The 21,145-nt window shown below is 53.3% G+C and overlaps 2 protein-coding genes across 6 annotated transcripts; one reads left to right on the top strand and one right to left on the bottom strand.

The window, feature by feature from the left end:
• Nucleotides 1-3,482: 3,482 nt before the first annotated feature.
• Nucleotides 3,483-11,991, top strand: TPM2 (tropomyosin 2). Of its 5 annotated transcripts, none has more exons than XM_054501904.2 (9): nucleotides 3,483-4,278; nucleotides 4,712-4,837; nucleotides 8,213-8,346; nucleotides 8,440-8,557; nucleotides 8,652-8,722; nucleotides 8,852-8,927; nucleotides 9,443-9,505; nucleotides 9,678-9,747; nucleotides 11,842-11,991. In XM_054501904.2, exons 1-9 carry the CDS (start codon nucleotides 4,165-4,167, stop codon nucleotides 11,922-11,924), a joined length of 855 nt encoding a protein of 284 aa, XP_054357879.1. In that variant the 5' UTR covers nucleotides 3,483-4,164; the 3' UTR covers nucleotides 11,925-11,991. The 5 variants fall into 5 exon arrangements, with proteins under 5 accessions (XP_054357879.1, XP_054357877.1, XP_054357878.1 ...); XM_054501902.2 differs by having other exon boundaries at nucleotides 4,143-4,278; nucleotides 10,751-11,991; XM_054501903.2 differs by lacking the exon at nucleotides 8,852-8,927 and adding an exon at nucleotides 9,186-9,261 and having other exon boundaries at nucleotides 4,143-4,278; nucleotides 10,751-11,991.
• An 835-nt stretch (nucleotides 11,992-12,826) lies between these two features.
• CA9 (carbonic anhydrase 9) lies at nucleotides 12,827-20,222 on the bottom strand. Its single transcript, XM_054501843.1, has 11 exons — nucleotides 19,770-20,222; nucleotides 18,558-18,587; nucleotides 18,194-18,364; nucleotides 17,919-18,061; nucleotides 17,736-17,828; nucleotides 16,140-16,206; nucleotides 14,649-14,806; nucleotides 13,991-14,135; nucleotides 13,850-13,876; nucleotides 13,153-13,234; nucleotides 12,827-13,021 (listed from the first exon to the last, which is right to left on the bottom strand). The coding sequence occupies exons 1-11, from the start codon at nucleotides 20,188-20,190 to the stop codon at nucleotides 12,961-12,963; spliced, it is 1,398 nt and encodes a 465-aa protein (XP_054357818.1). The 5' UTR covers nucleotides 20,191-20,222; the 3' UTR covers nucleotides 12,827-12,960.
• Nucleotides 20,223-21,145: the final 923 nt, after the last annotated feature.

Below are 21,145 nucleotides of genomic sequence, written 5' to 3' on the forward strand. Positions count from 1 at the left end.
AAAAAGGCCGGGTATGACGGTGCACATGTGTAGTCCCAGCTACTGGAGGAGACTGAGGCGGAGAGAGCACTTGAGCCCAGAAGGTCAAGGCTGCAGTGAGCCAAGCCGTGATTGTGTCTCTGCACTACAGCCTGGGCGACAGAGCCAGACCTTGTCTCAAAAAAATCATAAATAGGCCAGGCCTGGGATGGTGGCTCACGCCTGTAATCCCAGCACTTTGGGAGGCCAAGGCAGGCAGATTACCTGAGTTCAGGAGTTCAAGACCAGCCTAGCTAACACAGTGAAACCCCATCTCTACCAAAAATATAAAAAGTTATCTGGGCGTGGTGGCTGGCGCCTGTAGTCCCAGCTACTTGGGAGGCTGAGGCAGGAGAATGGCGTGAACCTGGGAGGCGGAGGTTGCAGTGAGCCGAGATTGTGCCACTGCGCTCCAGCCTGGGCGACAGAGTGAGACTCCGTCTCAAAAAAACAAAACAAAACAAAACAAAAAAAATACAACAGTTAGCTGGGTGTGGTGGCTTATGCCTGTAATCCCAGCTACTCAGGAGGCTGAGGCAGGAGAATCACTTGAACCTAGGAGGCAGAGGCTGCAGTGAGCCGAGATCGCTCCACTGCACTCCAGCCTGGGCGACAGAGTGAGACTCTGTCTCAAAAAAACAAAACAAACAAACAAAAAATACATCAGTTAGCTGGGTGTGGTGGCTTATGCCTGTAGTCCCAGCTACTCGGGAGGCTGAGGCAGGAGAATCACTTGAACCTGGGAGGCGGAGGTTGCTGTGAGCTGAGATCGCCCCACTGCACTCCAGCCTGGGTGACAGCGCGAGACTCTGTCTCAAAAAAATAAAAAACAAATAATAATAATAATAAATAATAGGCCAGGCGTGGTGGTTCATACCTGTAATCCCAGCACTTTGGGAGGCCGAGGCAGGCAGATCACTTGAGGTCAGGAGTTTGAGACCAGCCTGGCCAACATGGTGAAACCCCGTCTCTACTAAAAATACAAAAATTAGTCAGGCATGATGGTGCATGCCTGTAGTCCCAGCTACTCAGGAGGCTGAGACAGGAGAATTGCTTGAACCTGGGAGGCGGAGGTTGCAGTGATCCAAGATTGCACCACCGCACTCCAGCCTGGGCAACACTGCGAGACTGTTTCAAAATAAATAAAATAATAAATAAATCTTTCCAACTGCATATCTGTTTGTGAGACAGGATTTTCTTCATATGTCTCAGTAACCAACATATAGCAACAGATCAAATATGGAAGGAGATATTGAGAATAAACCTGTCCCCTTGGAAGCCAGAGAGTAAAGAGATTTGTAAAAATGTAAAATAATTTCCATACTCTCATTAATTTGGGGAATGGGAATATAGTTATCTTTCATTTAGAACATTATGTTAACATGGTTAACGTGTAATGAGTTTATTTTTGTTATTTTTAACGAATTGATACATATTTAAAATTTTTCTCGTTTCATTTTAATATGGCAACTATTGGTAGATATAACCCACTTCAACAAAAAAGCTGTTTGGGGGTCTTCAATACTTTTTAAGAGTGTAATGGGTTCTAAGACCAAAAGACTCACACCGTATTAGTATATTTGAAAAGTACCCGGAACCTGGTACATAAAAAACTCATCTGGCAAATGTTCATGAAGTGCCAACTCTATGCCTGGTGCTGTGCTAGGCCTTGGGGATTCAGAATTGAGAACAATCGTTTCTGTTGAGGACTCACAGACCGGCGGAGGCGCCAAACCGGTATAAGAACAGTTATACCATGGGACTAGGATAAGGGTGAGAGCCCGCACCAAGAACACGCACCTATTAGGTGAGGCGGTGGGAAGAGAAGTGGCCAGGGAAGGCTTCCCAGAAAAGCTGACACTTGATCTGAGTCTTAAAGGCCACCAGGAATCAGCCAAGGGGATGGGCATTTTAGGGAGAGAGAACAGAATGCATAAACTGTGGAAGCTTTAAGAAAAGGATGGCTATTTCCAGCTCCTGCACGTAGCTCATTACGAATGCAGCATGAGGTACAAGCATGAATACTGGGGGTTACGTTGGGCATGGAAGGGGATGAGGCCAGAGAGGCAAGCAAGAGCCAAAACAACGGGCCTTCTATACCATATTAAGAAATGTGGATTTTTTTTTCTCCTCAAAACAGGCAGGGTGCCCGCACGCCTGTAATCCCAGCTACTCAGGAGGCCGAGTCGGGAGGATCACTTGAGCCCATAAGTTCAAGACCAGCCTGGGCAATCTAGCAAGCTCCCGTCTCAAAAAAGGTGGGGGGACAGGGATTAGGGAGGGGTTTTGGAGGATTTTAGATAATATTCACATTAACTTTTAAAAAGATATTTGACAACAATGTCATGGGACAGTCAAATGAATGAATGACTTGAGGAACCAGAAGTAAGACTACAAAACAAACTAAAGAAAACATAAGGAGCGGCCAGAGGCCAGCCCAGACCGACCCGAGGAGGAACCTCATTGGTAGGAAGCAGCCTCTCCAGGATTAGGTGGATGTGAGACGCGAAGGGCAGGGGAAACCGAGTGGTCCAGCATAGGCTACTGGTGGATGAGGGGTCTTCCATGGAGTTAGAGGAACACTGCGAGGTCAGGCCAGGGTTGCTCTCCGTGTGGCTAGCAGGCAGCTAAACAGATCTGAATGCATTTCCACGCCTCCTCCCCACCGCCCCGGCCAGCGGCCTCGGGTTCCCACGGTCCCCAGCCCACTGCAAAATCCAGTCCTCCCGCCCCTCTACGACTGGAGGGTGGGGGCGAGGCTAGCAGCTCCCTCCCGGCTTCCTCCGCTTGTTCTCTCCTCCCCTTCCCCCTCCTCCGGGCGGCTCTCCACTTCCTTTCCACCCACCCCACCCCAGGGAAAAACGAAAACAAACACCCTCGCGCCCCGCGCCTCCGACTCCCGGACCCCACGACCCGGCTCCGGCGCTGCTTTGGCGGCCTGGGTCGGAGAAGGCACCTCGCCCCGGACCCCCTACGCCCCGCGGCTCAGTGACTCTTCCCCTTGCCCTCCGCCTTCCCCGCCCCAGCCCGGCTCCGCCTCCCAATGGGGAAACATCCCAAAAAAGGGCAGAAAAGAAATTTCAGCATAAAGTTGGCCCACTGGGAAAGAGAGGAGCGTCCGCGGGGAGCGGGGGAGGAGAGGGAAGGCGCCCGGAGGGGAGTGGGGCCAGGCGGAGCCGGGGGCGGGGAGCTGAGGGGCTCGGGACGCGTCCGGGTGGGAGCGGGGGCGGGGAACGCGCGGTGACCAGCCCGGCTGCAGCCGCGTGGAAAATATGCGGGGCACGTGGGGGGCGGGGCGGGGAGCTGGGTCCTGAGCCGCCGGGTGCTCGCAGGAAGGGCCTGGCTCCAGGGGCAGGGGCTGGGAGGGGAGGCGAGGGGATGAGAGGTCAGGCCGGTCCTGGGGGCAGCAAGCCCGGCCACACTCCGCACCGCGACCGGGGCTCTGGGCTCGCTTTCTGCCTCAGTTTCCCCAAGCTCCCGATGAGACTCCGCTACCACCACGTCGATAACGCAAACCTAGAGGGACTCAGGGTAAACTGAGGCACTCAAACTGCCGAGGAGCTCCGCCTCCCAAGAGACATTTAATCCGGGGGGATTTGCAGGAAACTTCTAAATTAAGTGTAGCGGTTGCTGCAGCTGAGGTGGGGCACGCCGGTCCCTGCGCCCGGGCAGCTGCCGTGAGCTCACGCCCCGAAATAGCCCCTGGGGCCCCAGCCGCAGCTGCCACTGGGTCCGGCTGTCACTCAGAGGAAGCACGGAGCCCCCAGCCCAAGGGTCCCCTCCCCTTCGCAGTGCCGGGGTTTTTCCAGCCGACCGTCGGCCACTTTTTCCTCCGACGGCTGGCAGGGAATACGGGAATGGGGGCGGGACCCCAAGGGAGGCGGTCCCCAGTGGGTGGGCGAAGGGGGCGGCCGCACCCCCCGGCCGGGCCGTGCTTCTGCCCCTACAAGGTTTGGGCCGAGGTGGGGGAGGGTCCTGGTTGCCGGCCCCGCCCGGTCCCTCCCCGCCTTTTAGGCGCCCGCGCGGCCGGGACGTCCCAGTCCCGCTCCGTCCTCCTCGCCTGCCACCGGTGCACCCAGTCCGCTCAGCCAGCCCAGTCCGTCCGGTCCTCATCGCCTGCCGGCCGGCGCACCCCCCACCGCAGCCATGGACGCCATCAAGAAGAAGATGCAGATGCTGAAGCTGGACAAGGAGAACGCCATCGACCGCGCCGAGCAGGCCGAAGCCGACAAGAAGCAAGCTGAGGACCGCTGCAAGCAGGTTAGGGCCGGGCCCAGTGCAGCCTGCTCTCCCCGCGCCGAGGGCAAGGGTGGGCCGCTGCCATGGGTCCCCCAGCCGCGGGCCTGCCCGCCAAGGCTCTCTCCCACCCAAGGTGGGGGCTGGGCCTTCACAGTACCCTCAGGGCCTTCGCCAGAGCCGCTTATCTCCCCTACAATAGCCTGGGGAAGCCCCAGGCCCCTGGTTTCCACTCCTGCCCTTGCAGAGCGCGGTTGGTCCTGCTCCTTGGGGCTTGAAGTTTTCTCTGTACCCCCAACAGGTCTCACCAGCACCCTTGACTGTACTGTCCCACTTCTGTTATTCCGCTTCCATCCTAGTAGCCTCCAAATCTTAGTAGCACCCCTACACACACCGCGTCTCCATTCTGGGCCTGGGCCCCCTCCCAGCCTGGCTGACCAAGTACCCTCTGTCCCAGCTGGAGGAGGAGCAGCAGGCCCTCCAGAAGAAGCTGAAGGGGACAGAGGATGAGGTGGAAAAGTATTCTGAATCCGTGAAGGAGGCCCAGGAGAAACTGGAGCAGGCCGAGAAGAAGGCCACTGATGTGAGTGTGGACTTGAGGGACGATGGGAGGAGTTATGGCACTGGGAAGGGGCCCCCTGGGTATGGGAATAAGGGGATTGGGGCACCTTATCCCCTTATGTCCCCAGCACCAGGACAGAAATGGTTTCATCTCAGTAACCAGGGCTAGGGTAAACTTACACAAGTAATCCAAGACAGTGGATAAATCAAAACCACCTACCACTTCCCCCAGAGGACTTAGCCCTGTAATTCTGTTTGGTTCCAGCTTTTAGAATGTACAGTGATCAAGCAGTGAGTCATTGTGGGGGTGGAAGATATAAGAATTTACCATCTACCTCAATTAATCCTCCAGCTGAAATTGGAGAGGAGACTGCAGCCGTTTGGGGGTGGGGGGATGTGGGTATGAGGTACTAGCAGGCAGGAGGAGGGAGGGGGATCCAGAGATGAGGCCCCACTTGAGTTACAACCCTAAGGGGCTATTAGAAATTCCCTGGCCTTGACCTCTGGCTTCAGCAGCCCTGCTGTGCCCTGGGGCCCCAGCTCAGGTTCTAATGGCTCCTCATTTACCCTCATTAAGCTGTCAGCCTGGAGACCACGCCAGGCCACAGGGCAGAGGGACAGGGCCACAAATGCCAAAGCAGCTACCTTGGCAGGTCATTTACCCTGAGATTTCTCTGCAAACCCCACAACCCCAACCAGACTTCACTTCCTGCCATTCCCAACCCCCACCTTAAGGTGGGACAATGGCCATATGGCTTTGGTATGGTGGTAGTTTCCCCATTCTCTGCCTCAGTTTCCCCATCTTCCTTCCTCCCAGGATTGTTTTAAGATGAACCTATGGTTAGATTAGCATAAAGCATGGTCTGAACATCAGAGATGACATTGCTGTTTGTGTCGACTGCTCATGTTCCCAGCCCCCCAGGGTTGGGCTTCTGTGACCTCCAGCCTCCAGTTTTGGTTCTCCACCAGTCCTGGCACTTGGGAGGGAGCTGACCTGCAGCTGCTAGCACAGACGACCCTGGGCATCTGACACTCTATAAATAACCAAGGCCCAGTGCAGCTGGAGGCAGGATTGGAAACCCAAGGAGCTGGTTGGGGCTGGAGGGGCAGGGGGGACAGGGACAGAGCTGGGGAGGCAGAGCTGCAGCACCAGGAGCAGATAGGAAAGACTGCCCAAGCTTACTGGTGACCTTGAACACCGCACTCAACTTACATGGTGCCTCAGTTTCTCCCTCTCTCTTGCTTCCCATATTTCTAATGGGGACAGTAGTGCCTGTCCTGTGGTTAGAGAGCCGCCCCCGTAACTGAGAAGAGCTTGAGAGGCAGGAAATGGCACATATCAGTCCCATGATGACGACCCCAGGACTTCCCAAACTTTCCAGAGTCTTTTGTCACCCCACCATCATGAAGAATTTTTTTTTTACAGTCTCACCTCTCTCAAGGGTAGTCCTCCAATGTCCCCCACAGTGATTCTTCCCAACCCCCAATGCTGTCCCCAGAATCCTTCCACACTGAGTCATCTGGCCCTGTGCCCATGATGGGCTGTTGTCACTCTAGGTGGCCAAACTCCAGGTGCCTTCAGCACCTGGAAGACAAGCTACCATCTACTTTCTATATATGGTGCTGTTTCCCCTGCCCTGCAGTCCTACCAAGGACCTGCTTCCTATGCTCTGTCCAAGTGCTGCCCCCAGCCCCTCCCCCCACCTCCTTTCCCTACACAGGTCCTCTCTCCTCTCCACTCTGAAATCTCAGGGTCTCTGTGTCCTTGTTTTTGACAGAGAAAGGGGATAACCTAATATTTATGGAATGTGGACCCTGTGCAGGCAATGTACTCAGTGCTTTCTGCATGTTATTTTACGATTTCCCAAACTTGGCTTATCATCAGAATCACTCTGGGGCTTTAAAAAAAAAAAGAGAAGATTCCCAAGCCCCCGCCCTACACATCCCAATTCAGTGGATCTAGCATGGGGTAAGAGAACCTGTTTAGTTTTATGAGCCTCACTGAAGGTCCTGTTGATTAACTGAGTATTAAAAGCACTGGATTATCTCAGAACAGCCTTAAGAAGGAGGAACTGTTATTGTTAACTCCAACTTGTGAAGGAGGAAACTGAGGCTTAGAGAGGCTAAATAAGTTGCCCACAGTTACACAAGTGTTGAGTGGCTGAGCCGTGGCTCAAAGACAATCTGACTCAGAGCCGATGCTCTTAACACCAGGCTGCCCTGCTCCTCTCATTTTCCTTTACTGGCACTCGCCTTGCTCTGCCCTTTTTCTCAGTGTTTGACCAGTCTTTATGGATTTTTGCCAAAACCTCCATGGTTTTGCCTCCTACTGCAAGCCCAGGGGCTGAGTAGATATCCCTCACACTGCCCCTGCATTGCCCCCAGCTCTCTGCTGGCCTTGGCAGGGAGCCCCTTGCTACAGCCATGGGTATTCCTTATAGGCCTGCCTCCTGGGCTTCTTGCTGGGAGTCTGCCTTACAGCTGATGACAGATGACATCACTGAGCTTGATTCTTTTTTTTTTTTTTTTTTTTTTTTTGAGATGGGATCTTGCTATGTTTCCCAGGCAGGGCTCCTAGGGTCAAGCTGAACTCCCGCCTTAGCCTCCAGAGTAGCTGGGATGACAGGCATGCACCACCATGCCCAGTATCACTGAGCTTGATTCTGTGACGGGCTATTCTTAGCAGTAGTGACATCTAGTTGGCCTGATTCTTCCCCCATCCCCTTACCTGGGCCAGGCTTTGCTGTGTAGGAATCAGAGCTGCATCAGACCTGGCCCCAGCACTTGAAGTGCTCTCACAGGGAACAGGAGGACTTGTGTGCAGGTGACCTTTGGGAGACTAACTGTGCACAGTGCAGGAGAGGCCCTGCAGCAGGGGAGCAGAGCTTGTCAAGCAAGGAATGCATGTATTTTTTTGTTTTTTTGAGATGGAGTTTCGTTCTTTTTACCCAGGCTAGAATGCAGTGGCGCGACCTCGGCTCACTGCAACCTCTGCCTCCTGGGTTCAAGTGATTCTTGTGCCTCAGCCTCCCAAGTAGCTGGGATTACAGGTGCACACCACCATGCCTGGCTAATTTTTTATTTTTAATAGAGACAGAGTTTCACCATGTTGGCCAGGCTGCTCTCAAACTCCTGACCTCAGGTGATCCACCCACATCGGCCTCCCAGAGTGCAGGGATTACAGGTGTGAGCCACCATGCCCGGCCTGAATGCACATTTTTTACTGGAGCACAGTCTGGGCAGAAGATGATTGGTTGGGGAAAAATTACTACGTAGAATGTCTAGAAACCAGGAAGCCTCAGTTCTTTCTGAGAAGAATCTTGCCATCCTCTGGAGCCTCTCTGATCCTTATCCAAGGCTAACAATGCCTTTTTGACCCCTGACCTCTGACCCACAGGCTGAGGCAGATGTGGCCTCCCTGAACCGCCGCATTCAGCTGGTTGAGGAGGAGCTGGACCGGGCCCAGGAGCGCCTGGCTACAGCCCTGCAGAAGCTGGAGGAGGCCGAGAAGGCGGCTGATGAGAGCGAGAGGTGGTCAGGGGCCTCCAGGAGGATGGTCTGGGAGGGAGAAGGGAGCCTGTCTGCTGGTCCTGACCCCACGCTCACCCTCCCCCTGCTTTTCAGAGGAATGAAGGTCATCGAAAACCGGGCCATGAAGGATGAGGAGAAGATGGAACTGCAGGAGATGCAGCTGAAGGAGGCCAAGCACATCGCTGAGGATTCAGACCGCAAATATGAAGAGGTGACAGCCTTGCCCCTCTGCCTGCTTGCTGCCCAGCCTGCAACATGCCCAGTCTTTCTCCACTGATCTGCCCTCTCTTTCTCACTCCGCCCAGGTGGCCAGGAAGCTGGTGATCCTGGAAGGAGAGCTGGAGCGCTCGGAGGAGAGAGCTGAGGTGGCCGAGAGGTAAAGATACCCGGGGGTGGCAAGTGAGCCCATTGGCCCTGGGGCCTTCCACACAGTGGGAAGGTAGTGTCCTAGGCTTGGGGCTGTAGGGACAGGCCCTGTCCTCTGACCCCTGCCCGCTGCCCCCAGCCGAGCCAGACAGCTGGAGGAGGAACTTCGAACCATGGACCAGGCCCTCAAGTCCCTGATGGCCTCAGAGGAGGAGGTAGTGACCCCTCTGAACCTTTCTGGGCAATGGCGCCTTCTCTCAGCTCACCTTCCCTCCATCTCAGCACCACAGGCTGCTCTTTCTCAGCTGCTGGGGATCAGGAAGGGCCTGGGGCTTCTGAGCCCTGCCTGCTGTCACTCTCACAACTTTGCTCTTCTCTTCTCTCCTCCACCCATCCCCCGCTGTGCCATCTCCACTGTCTGGCTTCGCTGTGCCCTCACACCCTGCCCCCCCCCCGCCACACACCCCCTGCAGTAAATGTGGGGACCTAGAGGAGGAGCTGAAAATTGTTACCAACAACTTGAAATCCCTGGAGGCCCAGGCGGACAAGGTAGAGGGGAGCAGAGGGGCAGTGAGGATGGGGTCCCACAGGGGAGGGAGGTGAGGGGCCCAAGGCAGGGAGGGGCTGGGTGTTCAATGGAGGCAAGATGGCCAGGAGCCTACGGGGTACAATGGAGAAATGAAGGATCTGTGGTAGCGCTGTACTGATGGCGTGTGTGTGTCCCCAAAAGTATTCCACCAAAGAAGATAAATATGAAGAGGAGATCAAACTGTTGGAGGAGAAGCTGAAGGAGGTGAGAGTCCTCTTCCAGTTCCCAGTCTCCCCTCAAGCCACCCTAATCCTTGCCAGAGATGGCCTTTGGCAGGACACTTGAGGGTTGGGATGGGCAAGAAGCTTGACTTAGGCAGTGGTCTGTGGGAGGGCCTAATTCTTTGCCATTTCTCCCATCCTGCCCTTACCCCCAGGCTGAGACCCGAGCAGAGTTTGCCGAGAGGTCTGTGGCAAAGTTGGAGAAAACCATCGATGACCTAGAAGGTAAAAGAAGCCTTTATAAGTAGGTCCACACCTGCCGTGATTATCAGTCTGTCCTGTACCTTCTCATCCCATTTTATTTGCCACCAATAAACTAGGGTTGGGCCACCTAGGACCCTACCAACTCCCCAACTCTGTGGGCCATGTCTACAATTCAAGTAATTGTAGCTGCCCACGGTGCAACAACTCCAGTGCTTCTCAAACTTCAGCATGCATGAGAATCACTGGGAGAGTTTTAAAAACAGATTCCTTGACTCTGCCCCAAAGAGATTGCTGACTTTGGGCTGGAGGATTTACATTTCTAGCTAGTTCTCTGCTACTGCCAATGCTGCTGGTCCTCATGCCACACTCTGAGTGGCACCCATATAGACAATTCCGTCCCCGAGTGTAACGCAGTAGAGTTCTAGTGCAGAGACTGGCTTATTAACTAGAGAGCTGTTGGACTGAACATCTAGGTCTGCGTGACAGCACTAATAGAAAACACTATTTTAAGCTAGATTTGACAACAGCAAACATCCAGATATTTGTGAGTCTGTGGCTATTTCTATTGTTAATGGTGTTGTGGCTGAAGTTGCCTTTCCTTTTTATTCTGTGATAACCCTTTCACTTTCCCACTTCTCTCGCTTCCAGCCTTCTCAGGCAAGCTCCAATTTTACCTCCAGCTTTAGGAGATTTGCCCTTTCTGGCTCCAGCACCCTCCCTCTCCCCCCTAAGCGAGCACTCCTGCTTGTCGAGAGCACTGTACCCACAGCTCCCTGGAGAGGCAGGAGCTCCTGCGGGTAGAGCCAATTTGGGGTACAGAGAAGAACAGAAAAGAGATGGGGTAGAGATGGGGAGAAGGAGTTCCTGACAGCCATCCAGCCTGTTCCCTGGCCTCCCTCTCTCACTCTGTCTTTGTGCACCTCTGATTCTGTTTTTCTTTCCATTGCCCTCTCTCCTTCCTTTCCTCTTTCCCTCCACTCCCTTTCCCACACTCCCACCTGGTCCCCTCCCTGGACCCCCCCAGATGAAGTCTATGCCCAGAAGATGAAGTACAAGGCCATTAGTGAGGAACTGGACAACGCACTCAATGACATCACCTCCCTCTGAGCCCCACGCCAGCGTGGCCACCTCAGCTGTCTTCTCTCCTCTCCTTTCCATTCTCTCTATGGGGAGGGGAGCAGGCAGGAGGAGCAGAAATTGCCAACATTGCACAGCCAGGCTGGGAGCAGCCTAGGGAGAGCCCCCATCATGCCCACCACCCACTCTGGCACTGGCTTCATCCTTTACCTATCCCCTTCCACCCCTCTTTGCTGCTTAATAAACTCTGGACTTGAACTTGGTCTGCATGCTGTTTTCCTGCCCTCCAGAGAGCACCTCTATCGCCACCACGGAGCACTGGTTCACTCCTGACACCCTGGCTCTTACTGACACCCCCAGCCCCTGCACTGAGCCCACCCACAAAACACCATGGCCCACGCTGAAACCCCTCTGCACGGGCACTCCCTGGCTGTCGCTCTCTGACTCACCGCTGCATGTGGGCACGTGTGGCCCCATCAAACCGTGACCCCCTCTGGTGCCAATCACTGACCTCAGAGCACTTAGCTGGGGTTCCAGGATCAAACAGAGTGACTGGAAAGGAAGTAGGGTGGTGAGGTGCAGGACAGGGGCAAGAAGGTTGCAAAAGGTCTGGAATGGAGCTTGGAAAAATGTTGGATATCAGCAACATGGGGCTTTCACTGCAGCGGCAGGTCTGTTTTCTACCTCAAGTCTGTCTGTCTGGCCCTTCCTTTCCTGGCGCAGTCTTTGTCTTACCTTCTGTCTCCAACTTTCTTAAACCTTCTAAAGAAGCGGATAAAGTAGTTTATGACTCAGGCCTCCCCACCCCACCTCCATGACCCCAAGGCCTTGAGTGAGGCATCCACGTCCGTCCTGTTCCCCTCATCCTGGTCAGTCCATCTGTTTGTCCCTGCCATGGGGCCCTGAGGTGCCTGAATGCATGTGTCTTCTTGTGTCTCCTGACCCACTCCATGTCTATATGTCACCTTCCCCTGGCCCTGCCTCCCCACATCTCCCCCTTGTGTCTCCCTTCTCCCTCACCTGCTGCTTCCCTCACAGAGACCTTGGCCAGTGCCAAGGAGGAGAACGTCGAGATTCACCAGACCTTGGACCAGACCCTGCTGGAACTCAACAACCTGTGAGGGCCGGCCCCGCCCCCAGCCAGGCTATGGTTGCCACCCCAACCCAATAAAACTGATGTTACCAGCCTCTCAAGGCCCTTTAATCCTTTCTTTGGTGTTGGCAATGGAGCTTGAAGGACCCCTGAATGAGCAGGGCCTGGGTCCTTGCTCTGCATTGGAACTTCCTTTTCAGGGGAAACTGGGATGGAGGGCCTGGGCTCATTGAGGAGGGGCTGTGAACAGGCTGTGTGAAGCAGGAAGTCTGACAGGACTGGGGGACATCGTGGGCCTTGTGCCCTACAGGCAGAGGAGCTGCCATCCACAGCACCGCCCTGTTCCAGCAGCCAGCTGGGCCAGACAGCACATCCTGAAGCAAAAACTGCAAGAAGTGACACATTTTCCTTGAGCAGGGTGAAAACCCAAAAGACTCAGTGTGATGTTAAGCCTAGGGCTGCTGTCTGCCCTACCCCTCAACACATACACTGCACACACACACAAACACATACACACACACAGCCATCCCAACAGTATCAGTCATTTCTGTCCTCTTCCTGATATCATCTGTGGTAGGCAGAATAATTCCCCTTCTCCAAAGATGTCCATGTTCTTATCTTACATGGGAAGAAACTTGGTGATTAAGATTTTGAGATGGGATGATTATCCTTGGTTATCTAGTTAGGCCCAGTGTAATCCCAAGGGTTCTTGAGGAGACAAGGAGGTCAAATGTGGAGGTAGGAGTTGTGACAATGGGAGCAAGAGATTGGAGTGATGTGTGGAAGGAGGAACAGGCCCTACTGACATCTGACTGCTGACCTCCGAACTGTAAGAGAATAAATGCATTACCACTAAATTCGTGCTAATAACAGTAATAGGAAATTCAAATACCATCCTTCTGATTGGGGAACAAAGGTGACTAACACATATTTTATTATAAATATTTATTTAAAAAAATTACTTGGCAGTTAAAAGGAAGTGGCATAATGAGCAGGACAGAACAGTTACCGGCTCCCCCTCAGATGCCTCTGGCTGGCTTCTCACATTCTCTAAGATCCAGCCTCTAGGCTCCAGTCTCGGCTACCTCTGCTGGGCGGTAGCTCACACCCCCTTTGGTTGCCCTTCTGTGTGTACACAACAGGGAAGGCTAATCAGAAAACTGGCCCAGGAGCAGCTCATTTGCATGCACTTGGCATGAAGTGACTCCACACGGGGTTGGGGAAGGTTGTGCCTGAGGAAAGGCTCAGTGTAATACCTGTGCTGCCTTCTCATCTGCACAAGGAAGGCGACGCTGGTGATAGCAAAAAGGAGGCCAAAAACCAGGGCTAGGATGTCACCTGGGATGGAGAGCAGAGAGGGCTGCTTTGGGGAGGAAGAGGGGTCTGCAGAGTTCCTCAACACCTGCCTCAGTGCACTCCACCACCCCTGCCCCAAGTTCTCAGGCAGCCCCCAGTGCCTCAGTCTCCAGAAGAGGCCAGCCAAGGGATGAGGGTGGATACACGAGAAGGGGTAAGATAAGCACCGTTTTTGCTTCCTAAAAGCCAAGTAAAAGGGCTGTTTGGGGCCAGGCACAGTGGCTCATGCCTACAGTCCCAGTGCTTTGAGAGGCTAAGGTGAAAGGATTGCCTGAGCCTAGAAGTTCGAGGCTGCAGTGAGCTATGATCGTGCCACAACACCCCAGCCTGGGCAACAGAGTGAGACCCTATCTTTAAAAAGAAGGAGGGGGGATTGTTTTGCGAGAGGGATGCTAGGAGATTTCTCAAGCTTCATTCTAATCAACTAGCCCCTGAGGACAATGGGGGAATCCCCACCATGATCTGCCTCTCTAATATTGGGGTTGGGGTCTGTTCTGCAGAAAAAGAGAGGGAGCAGAGGCGGTCCTGAGCAGCCCTGGGGCTGAATGGTGCTGAGGAGTCTCCTGGCATCAGGACCAAGAGGAGGGGTAGACTCACCAGCAGCCAGGCAGGAATTCAGCTGGACTGGAGAGAAAAAGGAGATGTGAGAGGCGGGCTGTGACCACCAATGACAGACACTGGCACACACATGGGAGGATAAGGGACTACTGGCTGGGGGGAAACCAGACAAAGCTGTACCTGGCTCAGCAGCCCGAGGACTGCTGTCCACTCCAGCAGAGAAGGAGGCCTCAATCACTCGCCCATTCAAAGGCTGCGTCGCTCGGAAGTTCAGCTGTAGCCGAGAGTCACCAGGTCCCCACAGGGTGTCAGAGAGGGTGTGGAGCTAAGGAGGTCAGTAGACAGTGTGGGTGGGTTCATGGCATGACAGGAAACAAGGGTCCCAGGCCAGCTCACAACCAGCACCTCAGGGCTCCACCCTCCATCTCCTGTATTCCCCACCCGGCCTCCTGATTTATTTTATAAATAAATTAATGTATCCTAAAGATGGTAGGCAGTGGTGGGATCATAGTTCACTGCAGCCTCAAACTCCTGGACTCAAGCGATCTTCCCACCTCAGCCTCCTTGAGTAGCTGGGACTAGGCGCACACACCACCATGCCTGGCTATTTTTGGTTTTGTTGGGGTTTTTTTGGTAAAGATGGGGTCACACTATGTTGCCCCGCCTTGTCTTGAACTCCTGGGCTCAAACCATTCTCCCACCTCAGCCTCCCAACGTGCTGGGATTATAGGCGTGAGCCACAGAGCCCAGCCTTGATTTCTTTCTTCTCCTCTTTCTCATCTCATCTTACATCCTCTTTCCCCCGCACCCACTGTGTCCACACACACCCCAGGCCCACCTGCTTAGCACTCAGCATCACTGTCTGGTTAAACACAGTCCAGATGACACCCTGGGCACAGGGCGGTGTAGTCAGAGACCCCTCATATCGGAAGTAGCGGCTGAGGTCAGAGGGCAGGAGTGCAGATATGTCCAATCCTGGGACCTGAGTCTCTGAGCCTGTGAAGAGGACCTATGTTGGGGTCTTACCTACACTGCACCCCCTTAAAGCTTCAGGGTATAGGGATACAGTTTCACCTCCCAGAAGCCAAGGTAACTCAACTCTGAGACCACTTCTTCACTAAGTGCAGGCCCTTCCCATAAGACGTAACTCAAAAAAAAGTACAGGGCTTTGGGGCAACTGGAAGATGCCTGAGGAAGCAAGAAAGGGAGAAAGAAAGGAAGGAGAGAAGGGAAAGTGGGAGGGAAGGGAAGAAGGAAGAGAAGGAAAGAAGAAGGACCATCTGAGTCTACACTCTTAACTCTGTGTACCATCATAAAGTGCTGGGCCACAAGTTTAAGCCCAGAGCAAATTAAAAAGAAAAAATGAATCCCAGCACTTTGGGAGGCCGAGGCTGGTGGATCACAAGGTCAGGAGTTTGAGACCAGCCTGGCCAATATGGTGAAACCCTGTCTCTATTAAAAATGCAAAAAAAAAAAAAAAAAAAGAAAGAAAAAAGAAAAGAAAAAATGATCTGAATAACTTGTAAATAAATATGAATATTGATAATTATACAAAACAGACACAAGAAATGCAAAGGCAGAGTTCTACCTAGTCTAGCAGAAACCTAAAAGGTCTAGTAGAGTAAGTGAGATTTAAAATGACCCAAGAGTGACTAAGAAGAGAGCAATTTCCAACAAAAGTATTTACAAAGTTAAAATATTTGCTTATTAAAAATAAACAGTTCTCAGAAAAAGTTTAGCTCTCCAGACTTGACCTTGACAATTCCAAACACCATTTTTTGATCTTGTTTTTTTGTCTCATTTTGGTTTTTGCTTGGTTTTCTTTTTTTTTTTTTTTTTTGAGATGGAGTCTCGCTCTGTTGCCCAGGCTGGAGTGCAGTGGCACGATCTTGGCTCACGGCAACTTCTGCCTCCTGGGTTCACGCCATTCTCCTGCCTCAGCCTCCCGAGTAGCTGGGACTACAGGCACCCGCCACCACGCCCGGCTATTTTTTTGTATTTTTAGTAGAGATGGGGTTTCACTATGTTGGCCAGGATGGTCTCGATCTCTTGACGTCGTGATCCACCCGCCTCGGCCTCCCAAAGTGCTGGGATTACAGGCGTGAGCCACCGTGCCTGGCGGTTTTTGCTTGGTTTTCAATCTGTAGGCAGCTGTTTGCGGGTAACTGCGTCTGTCAGCTTCATGGTTATCATCAAGATGAGCGCTGGCTCATGCTTCAATTCCTCCTGCACTGGAGGGAACCCATCTCCAGCCTCAGACCTGAAGCTCCCAAGCGTGATTCTTTATGAACTAGGCCACAGAGATTAGTGGCCAGACCAACAAACTGACCTTCCTCAGCGATTTCTTCCAAGTGAGACAGCAACTGCTCATAGGCACTGTTTTCTTCTGGGCCCTCCTGGGGGATGACATTGTAAGACAGATGAGTGCATGTATCCAGGGCCATGGCTGAAGGCCGGAACATGAGGGGGTTCCCATAGTCCTCTCCCACTCCTCAGCTCTGAGAATGCTGAGGGAACATAAAATTATAATGGTGGTTGTTTTTTTTTGTTGTTGTTGTTGTTGTTGTTTTAGAGACAGGGTCTTCCTCTTAAAATCCTATGTATTATTATTCAAACTCTATGTACTCTTTCTGTGCGAACCAATAAGCTTGGTGGACTGGTTTTCAATGACAAGCTGGAGAGAGAGGGAGAGAGCCCACTTTACTAGGATACTAGGCTCTCAGTGACCTGGGCCCTTCTAACATTTGCAGTCTCACTCACTGTTGCCCCCGTACATACTCCCCACGGGAAACCATATATACACCTTTGTGTTGGTGTCACCTCTGCATTCACCTTCATGATTCTGTGTTTGGCTTTTCAGGTGAGGTCCTGACATGCCACTTCTTTTATTTATTATTCTTCTTATTTTGCTTATGAACCTAATGTTAAGAACATTATGAACCTAAGAGTATGAACATATTGACATGCTATGTCGGAGGCATTTCTCTGAACTTTGTGCCGTGTGGCTGGCGTTAAAGAATCAGTGACTGTGGCTGGCCATGGTGGCTCACACTTGTAATCCTAGCACTTTGGTAGGCTGAGGCAGGCGGATCACTTGAGGCCAGGAGTTTGAGACCAGCCTGACCAACATGGTGAAACCCTGTCTACTAAAAATACAAAAAAATTAGCTGGGCATGGTGGCACACACCTGTAACCCCAGCTACTCAGGAGGCTGAGGCAGGAGAATCCCTTGAACCCGGGAGGCGGAAGTTGCAGTGACCCAAGATCACACCACTGCACTCCAGCCTGGGCGACAGAGAGAGACTCTGTCCAAAAAAAAAAAAAAAAAAAAAAAAAAAAAAATCAGTGAGTGAGTGAACCTAGCAGGCATCTCACCATCCCTTCCCTTTACTGGCCTCCTCTAATCATAGTGTATGTAGCCTTGATTATTATGGGTCCAAAGAGGTCACTAAACACTGCATTTCACAAAGGGGAAATGATGGGTCATTGGAGTATTAAAGAAATTACTCTCCCTGATGTCTAATGCACTACAGGTGCCATTCCCTAAATAGGCCATATTCTGAGTCTTTGCACATTCTGTTCCCTCTGCAATGAACACTTCCTTTTCTTTTCTACCAGTGAAGGCTTTAAGTGTAACCTCCTCTGTGACCACCATTTTTACTATGTCCTTCCTATGTGTCTGTCATGTCAGCCTCCACCACTGGCTGTGGGCTCCTTAGAGGCAAGGACCTACAGCTTCAGAATCCTTGTTGGGGGCTGGTGCCTGGTTCACAGTGGGTGTTAAATGAACAAACAGTGCGTGAATGAGTTTGTCAGCCAGGGGCCAGGGTGAGCATGCTGGGATGGGGTCTCTGGCTCCACGATAGAGTCCGGGAGGAGCATGGGATGGGAAAGCGGGGAGTAGGGGGTGTCCAGGATCTGGTACCTCCAGAAAGGCGGCCAACACGGCCAGGCCTCCGGGGCGCCCCAAGGCCTCCTCAACTCTGGCAAAGGCGGTGCTGAGGTGAACCACGTGGATCTGAAAAGAACACGAGGGTAGGAGAGGGCCACGTCTCTGGCCCCGCCCCGCCCCGCTCCTTTGCCCCTTCTCGGCAAGCTCCGCGCTCACCTCGGCAGGGAAACGGTGGCCTTCCACAGTGTGCTCCGAGCCCGGACGACCTGCAGCCCCCCAGTGCAGATGCAGCTGCAGAGCCCGGTACTCCTGCCCGGGACCCAGAGCCATCTCTAGCCCAGGAGGCAGGGTCAGTTGCACTGCGTAGGGATTGGCAAGTGAGCCGGCCCCGCCCGGGAGGGCCAGCCCAATCCCCGGGCAGACACTGCCGCCACGGTTCCCTTCACTGCGCCCCGCCCCATCCCCAAGTCTCGGCGGAGAGACCCCCTCACCACTGTGGCCATTGTTGCGCAGGCGCAGTTCTGGGAGCGGCGGGAGCTGGAAGCCCAGGAGTTCCAGGGGGCGCAGGGCCAGGCAGAAGGCGGCGAGCTGGGGGCGGATATCCACCGGGGACTGGAAGCGGCCCGCGCAGGCTGGGGACACCTGGGGCCAGGGCGGGTCGCCTGGGGTGGGAGAGTATAGTGAGGAAGTCTGACGCCTAGGTCAGGAACTTAGGGAGCCTGGGTAGAAAAGGTGAGGGGGTGGGACGGCGGGCGGCGGGTGGGACGCCCGGGACCAGTGTTCAGGGACGGCTGTAGGGGAGATCCACAGAGCTGGGTTCCCAGATTGGGTCTGTGCAGCGGGTGGGTGTCTCACCTCCATAGCGCCAATGACTCTGGTCATCCCCTGTATAAATGAAAAGGATGAACCGCTCAAGCTTAGAGCCTAATCCCTTCCTGGCGGCCAAAACGATGTCACAAACTCAGATGCCTTACAGGAGCATTACGGGTAACAAATGCCTTAAGCGGGCCAGGTGCAAAGCACAGGAGACCGCACCCAAACTCAACACCGCAGCTGGGTGGGCCAAACAGCAATCCTACCAGCTTGCAATTATTGTCTTAGGGTCTGTAAAAGTGAGTGGCTGTTTCAGGCCAGGCGCGGTGGCTCACTCACGCCTGTAATCCCAGCACTTTGGGAGGCAAGGGTGGGTGGATCACCTGAGATGAGGAGTTCGAGACCAGCCTGACCAACATGGCGAAACCCCGTCTCTACTAAAAATACAAAAATTAGCCGGGCGTGATGGTGCATGCCTGTAATCCCAGCTACATGGCTAGAGGCTGAGGCAGGAGAATCACTTGAACCTGGGAGGTGGAGGTTGCAGTGAGCCGAGATCGCGCCATTGCACTCCAGCCTGGGCAACAAAAGTGAAAGTTCGTCTCAAAAAAAAAAAAAAAAAAAAAAGAGTGAGTGGCCACTTCAGTCCTGAGTCCCAAATGAGTGAGTACACCATCTTTCCTTTCTCCCTTCTTTCTTCTCCCCACTCATCCCTCTGCCTTGTATGGTCTCCAACCCCTTTCCCCAAATTCCTGGCTTGGGAGTCAAGACGCCACGTTTCTCTACCTGCTGTGTCCCTTCTTCCTAGATCTCAATTTCCTCATTGTAGCCTAAGATGAGATGACTTCTATCAGCTCTTCTTGCTTGTCCTCTGGTACCCACTTCACCTCCCAAGCTTTCCTTTTCTCTTCCCCTCAAACTCTCTGACTCTCCTTCTCCACCTATTTTTTTTCCTCTGTCTGCACATTTTCTCTCATCTGCACTTCTCATCCCTTTCTCTTCTCCAGCCTCCCCCTTCTCTCCCATCTCATCCAGCTCACCTCTCTCCTTTTGCACTCTTTTTATTTTCTCTCCACATCTGTCCCTTTCTACCTCCGAGAGTGGGGTGGGGATATTGGTATGGGACCTCTGGAAGGGCTTCTGTGGGGAGTACGGGCTCCCCTCCTTCCCTGAGTGACCAGAGCCTAGGCTAGGGTATGGGAGGAGAAGCATGAACCTCCTGGAACCTGGATTTGGAGACTGATGACCACTTACCTTCTTTGTCCCTGTGGGCATTATTCTTGGGTTCTTGAGGATCTCCAGGAGCCTCAACAGTAGGTAGATCCTCTAACTTCAGGGAGCCCTCTTCTTCTGATTTAGGCTTAACTTCAGGTAAATCCTCCTCTCCGAGTAGATCCTCCTCTCCAGGTAGATCCTCCTCTCCGGGTGGATCCTCCTCTCTGGGTGGATCCTCCTCTCTGGGTGAATCCTCTTCACTGGGCAGATCCTCCTTGCCCAGTGGATCATCTTCCCCAGAAAAGCCTCCTCCCAGGGGGGAATCCTCCTGCATCCGGGGCAGCCTCTGGGGATGGGCAGGCACCAGAAGCAGCAGTGACAGCAGCAGTTGCACAGTGAGGCCTGGAGCAGGGGCTGGGTTCAACAGAGGGAGCCAGGGGCTGGGGCACAGGGGAGCCATGCGGCTGACTGTGGGGTGTCCCAGCACACGGTGTGTACGGGCTGTACGTGCATTGGAAACAAGAGCTGGGTGGGGGAGGAGCAAGCCTGGAGGGGAGCAGGCTGACTCACAGAGCGCCCTTTTGCAGAGATGGAGCCAAAGTCTCACAGGTTTGTCTGGCCCTGTGCCCTCTCCCCCATACCAAAGCCAGGATGGGGGTGGAGTGAGGGGCAGGTGTGTGCACAGGCAGAAGGTTATCGGGGCCATGGACTCAGCTTGGAACCCAAGGCACCACCTGGCACTATGCAGGCTCTCCCTGGCACCACCCAGCTGCTTGCCAGCCAGCCTCAGCTAACCCTGGCCTGCTTCCCAGCTCCAGGCACAGAAGGGGAAAGGCAGGGGAGCTGGGGCCCCCATGTCCTCTGGCTGAGAGGGAAAGCAGCTCATGTATACATCCTTGACTCTACCAGGAAGCAGGTAAAGGGGTAGGGCAGGCTGCTAGGGGAGCCCGAGGGTGAGTTAAGTAGTGGGTATGTGGGACTTGAATGAAAAGCAAGTGTATGTGTCAGAGGGGCTCTGATAGGTTTAACCTATATTTATTTTTCATCACATTACTCTCCTGCTCAAAAGCCTTCATTGGCTCCCCACTGCCTGCCACGATATGCACATTGTGTACTTCTGACTTCCAAGTTCCTTCAAAACCTCGCCCAAGAGACTTTCCATCTTGTCTCCTACTACTCTCCCTCATACTCTAGCCAAATTAAACGATTGTTTTTTTCTCCAAACCTTTTACCATCTTTGTTAATCTAGTTCTTGCTCCCTGAAATGCTATTTACTATTGCATTCAACAAATATTTATTTAGTACCACCATAGGTCCAGCACTGGGCTATGGACTAGGGACATGGAAATGAATAAGACACGGTCCCTCATTTCGGGAGGCTGAGGTGGGTGGATTGCTTGAGTCCAGGAGTTCGA

The sequence above is a fragment of the Pongo pygmaeus genome, chromosome 13, assembly GCF_028885625.2.
Source record: "Pongo pygmaeus isolate AG05252 chromosome 13, NHGRI_mPonPyg2-v2.0_pri, whole genome shotgun sequence".
NCBI lineage: Eukaryota > Metazoa > Chordata > Mammalia > Primates > Hominidae > Pongo > Pongo pygmaeus.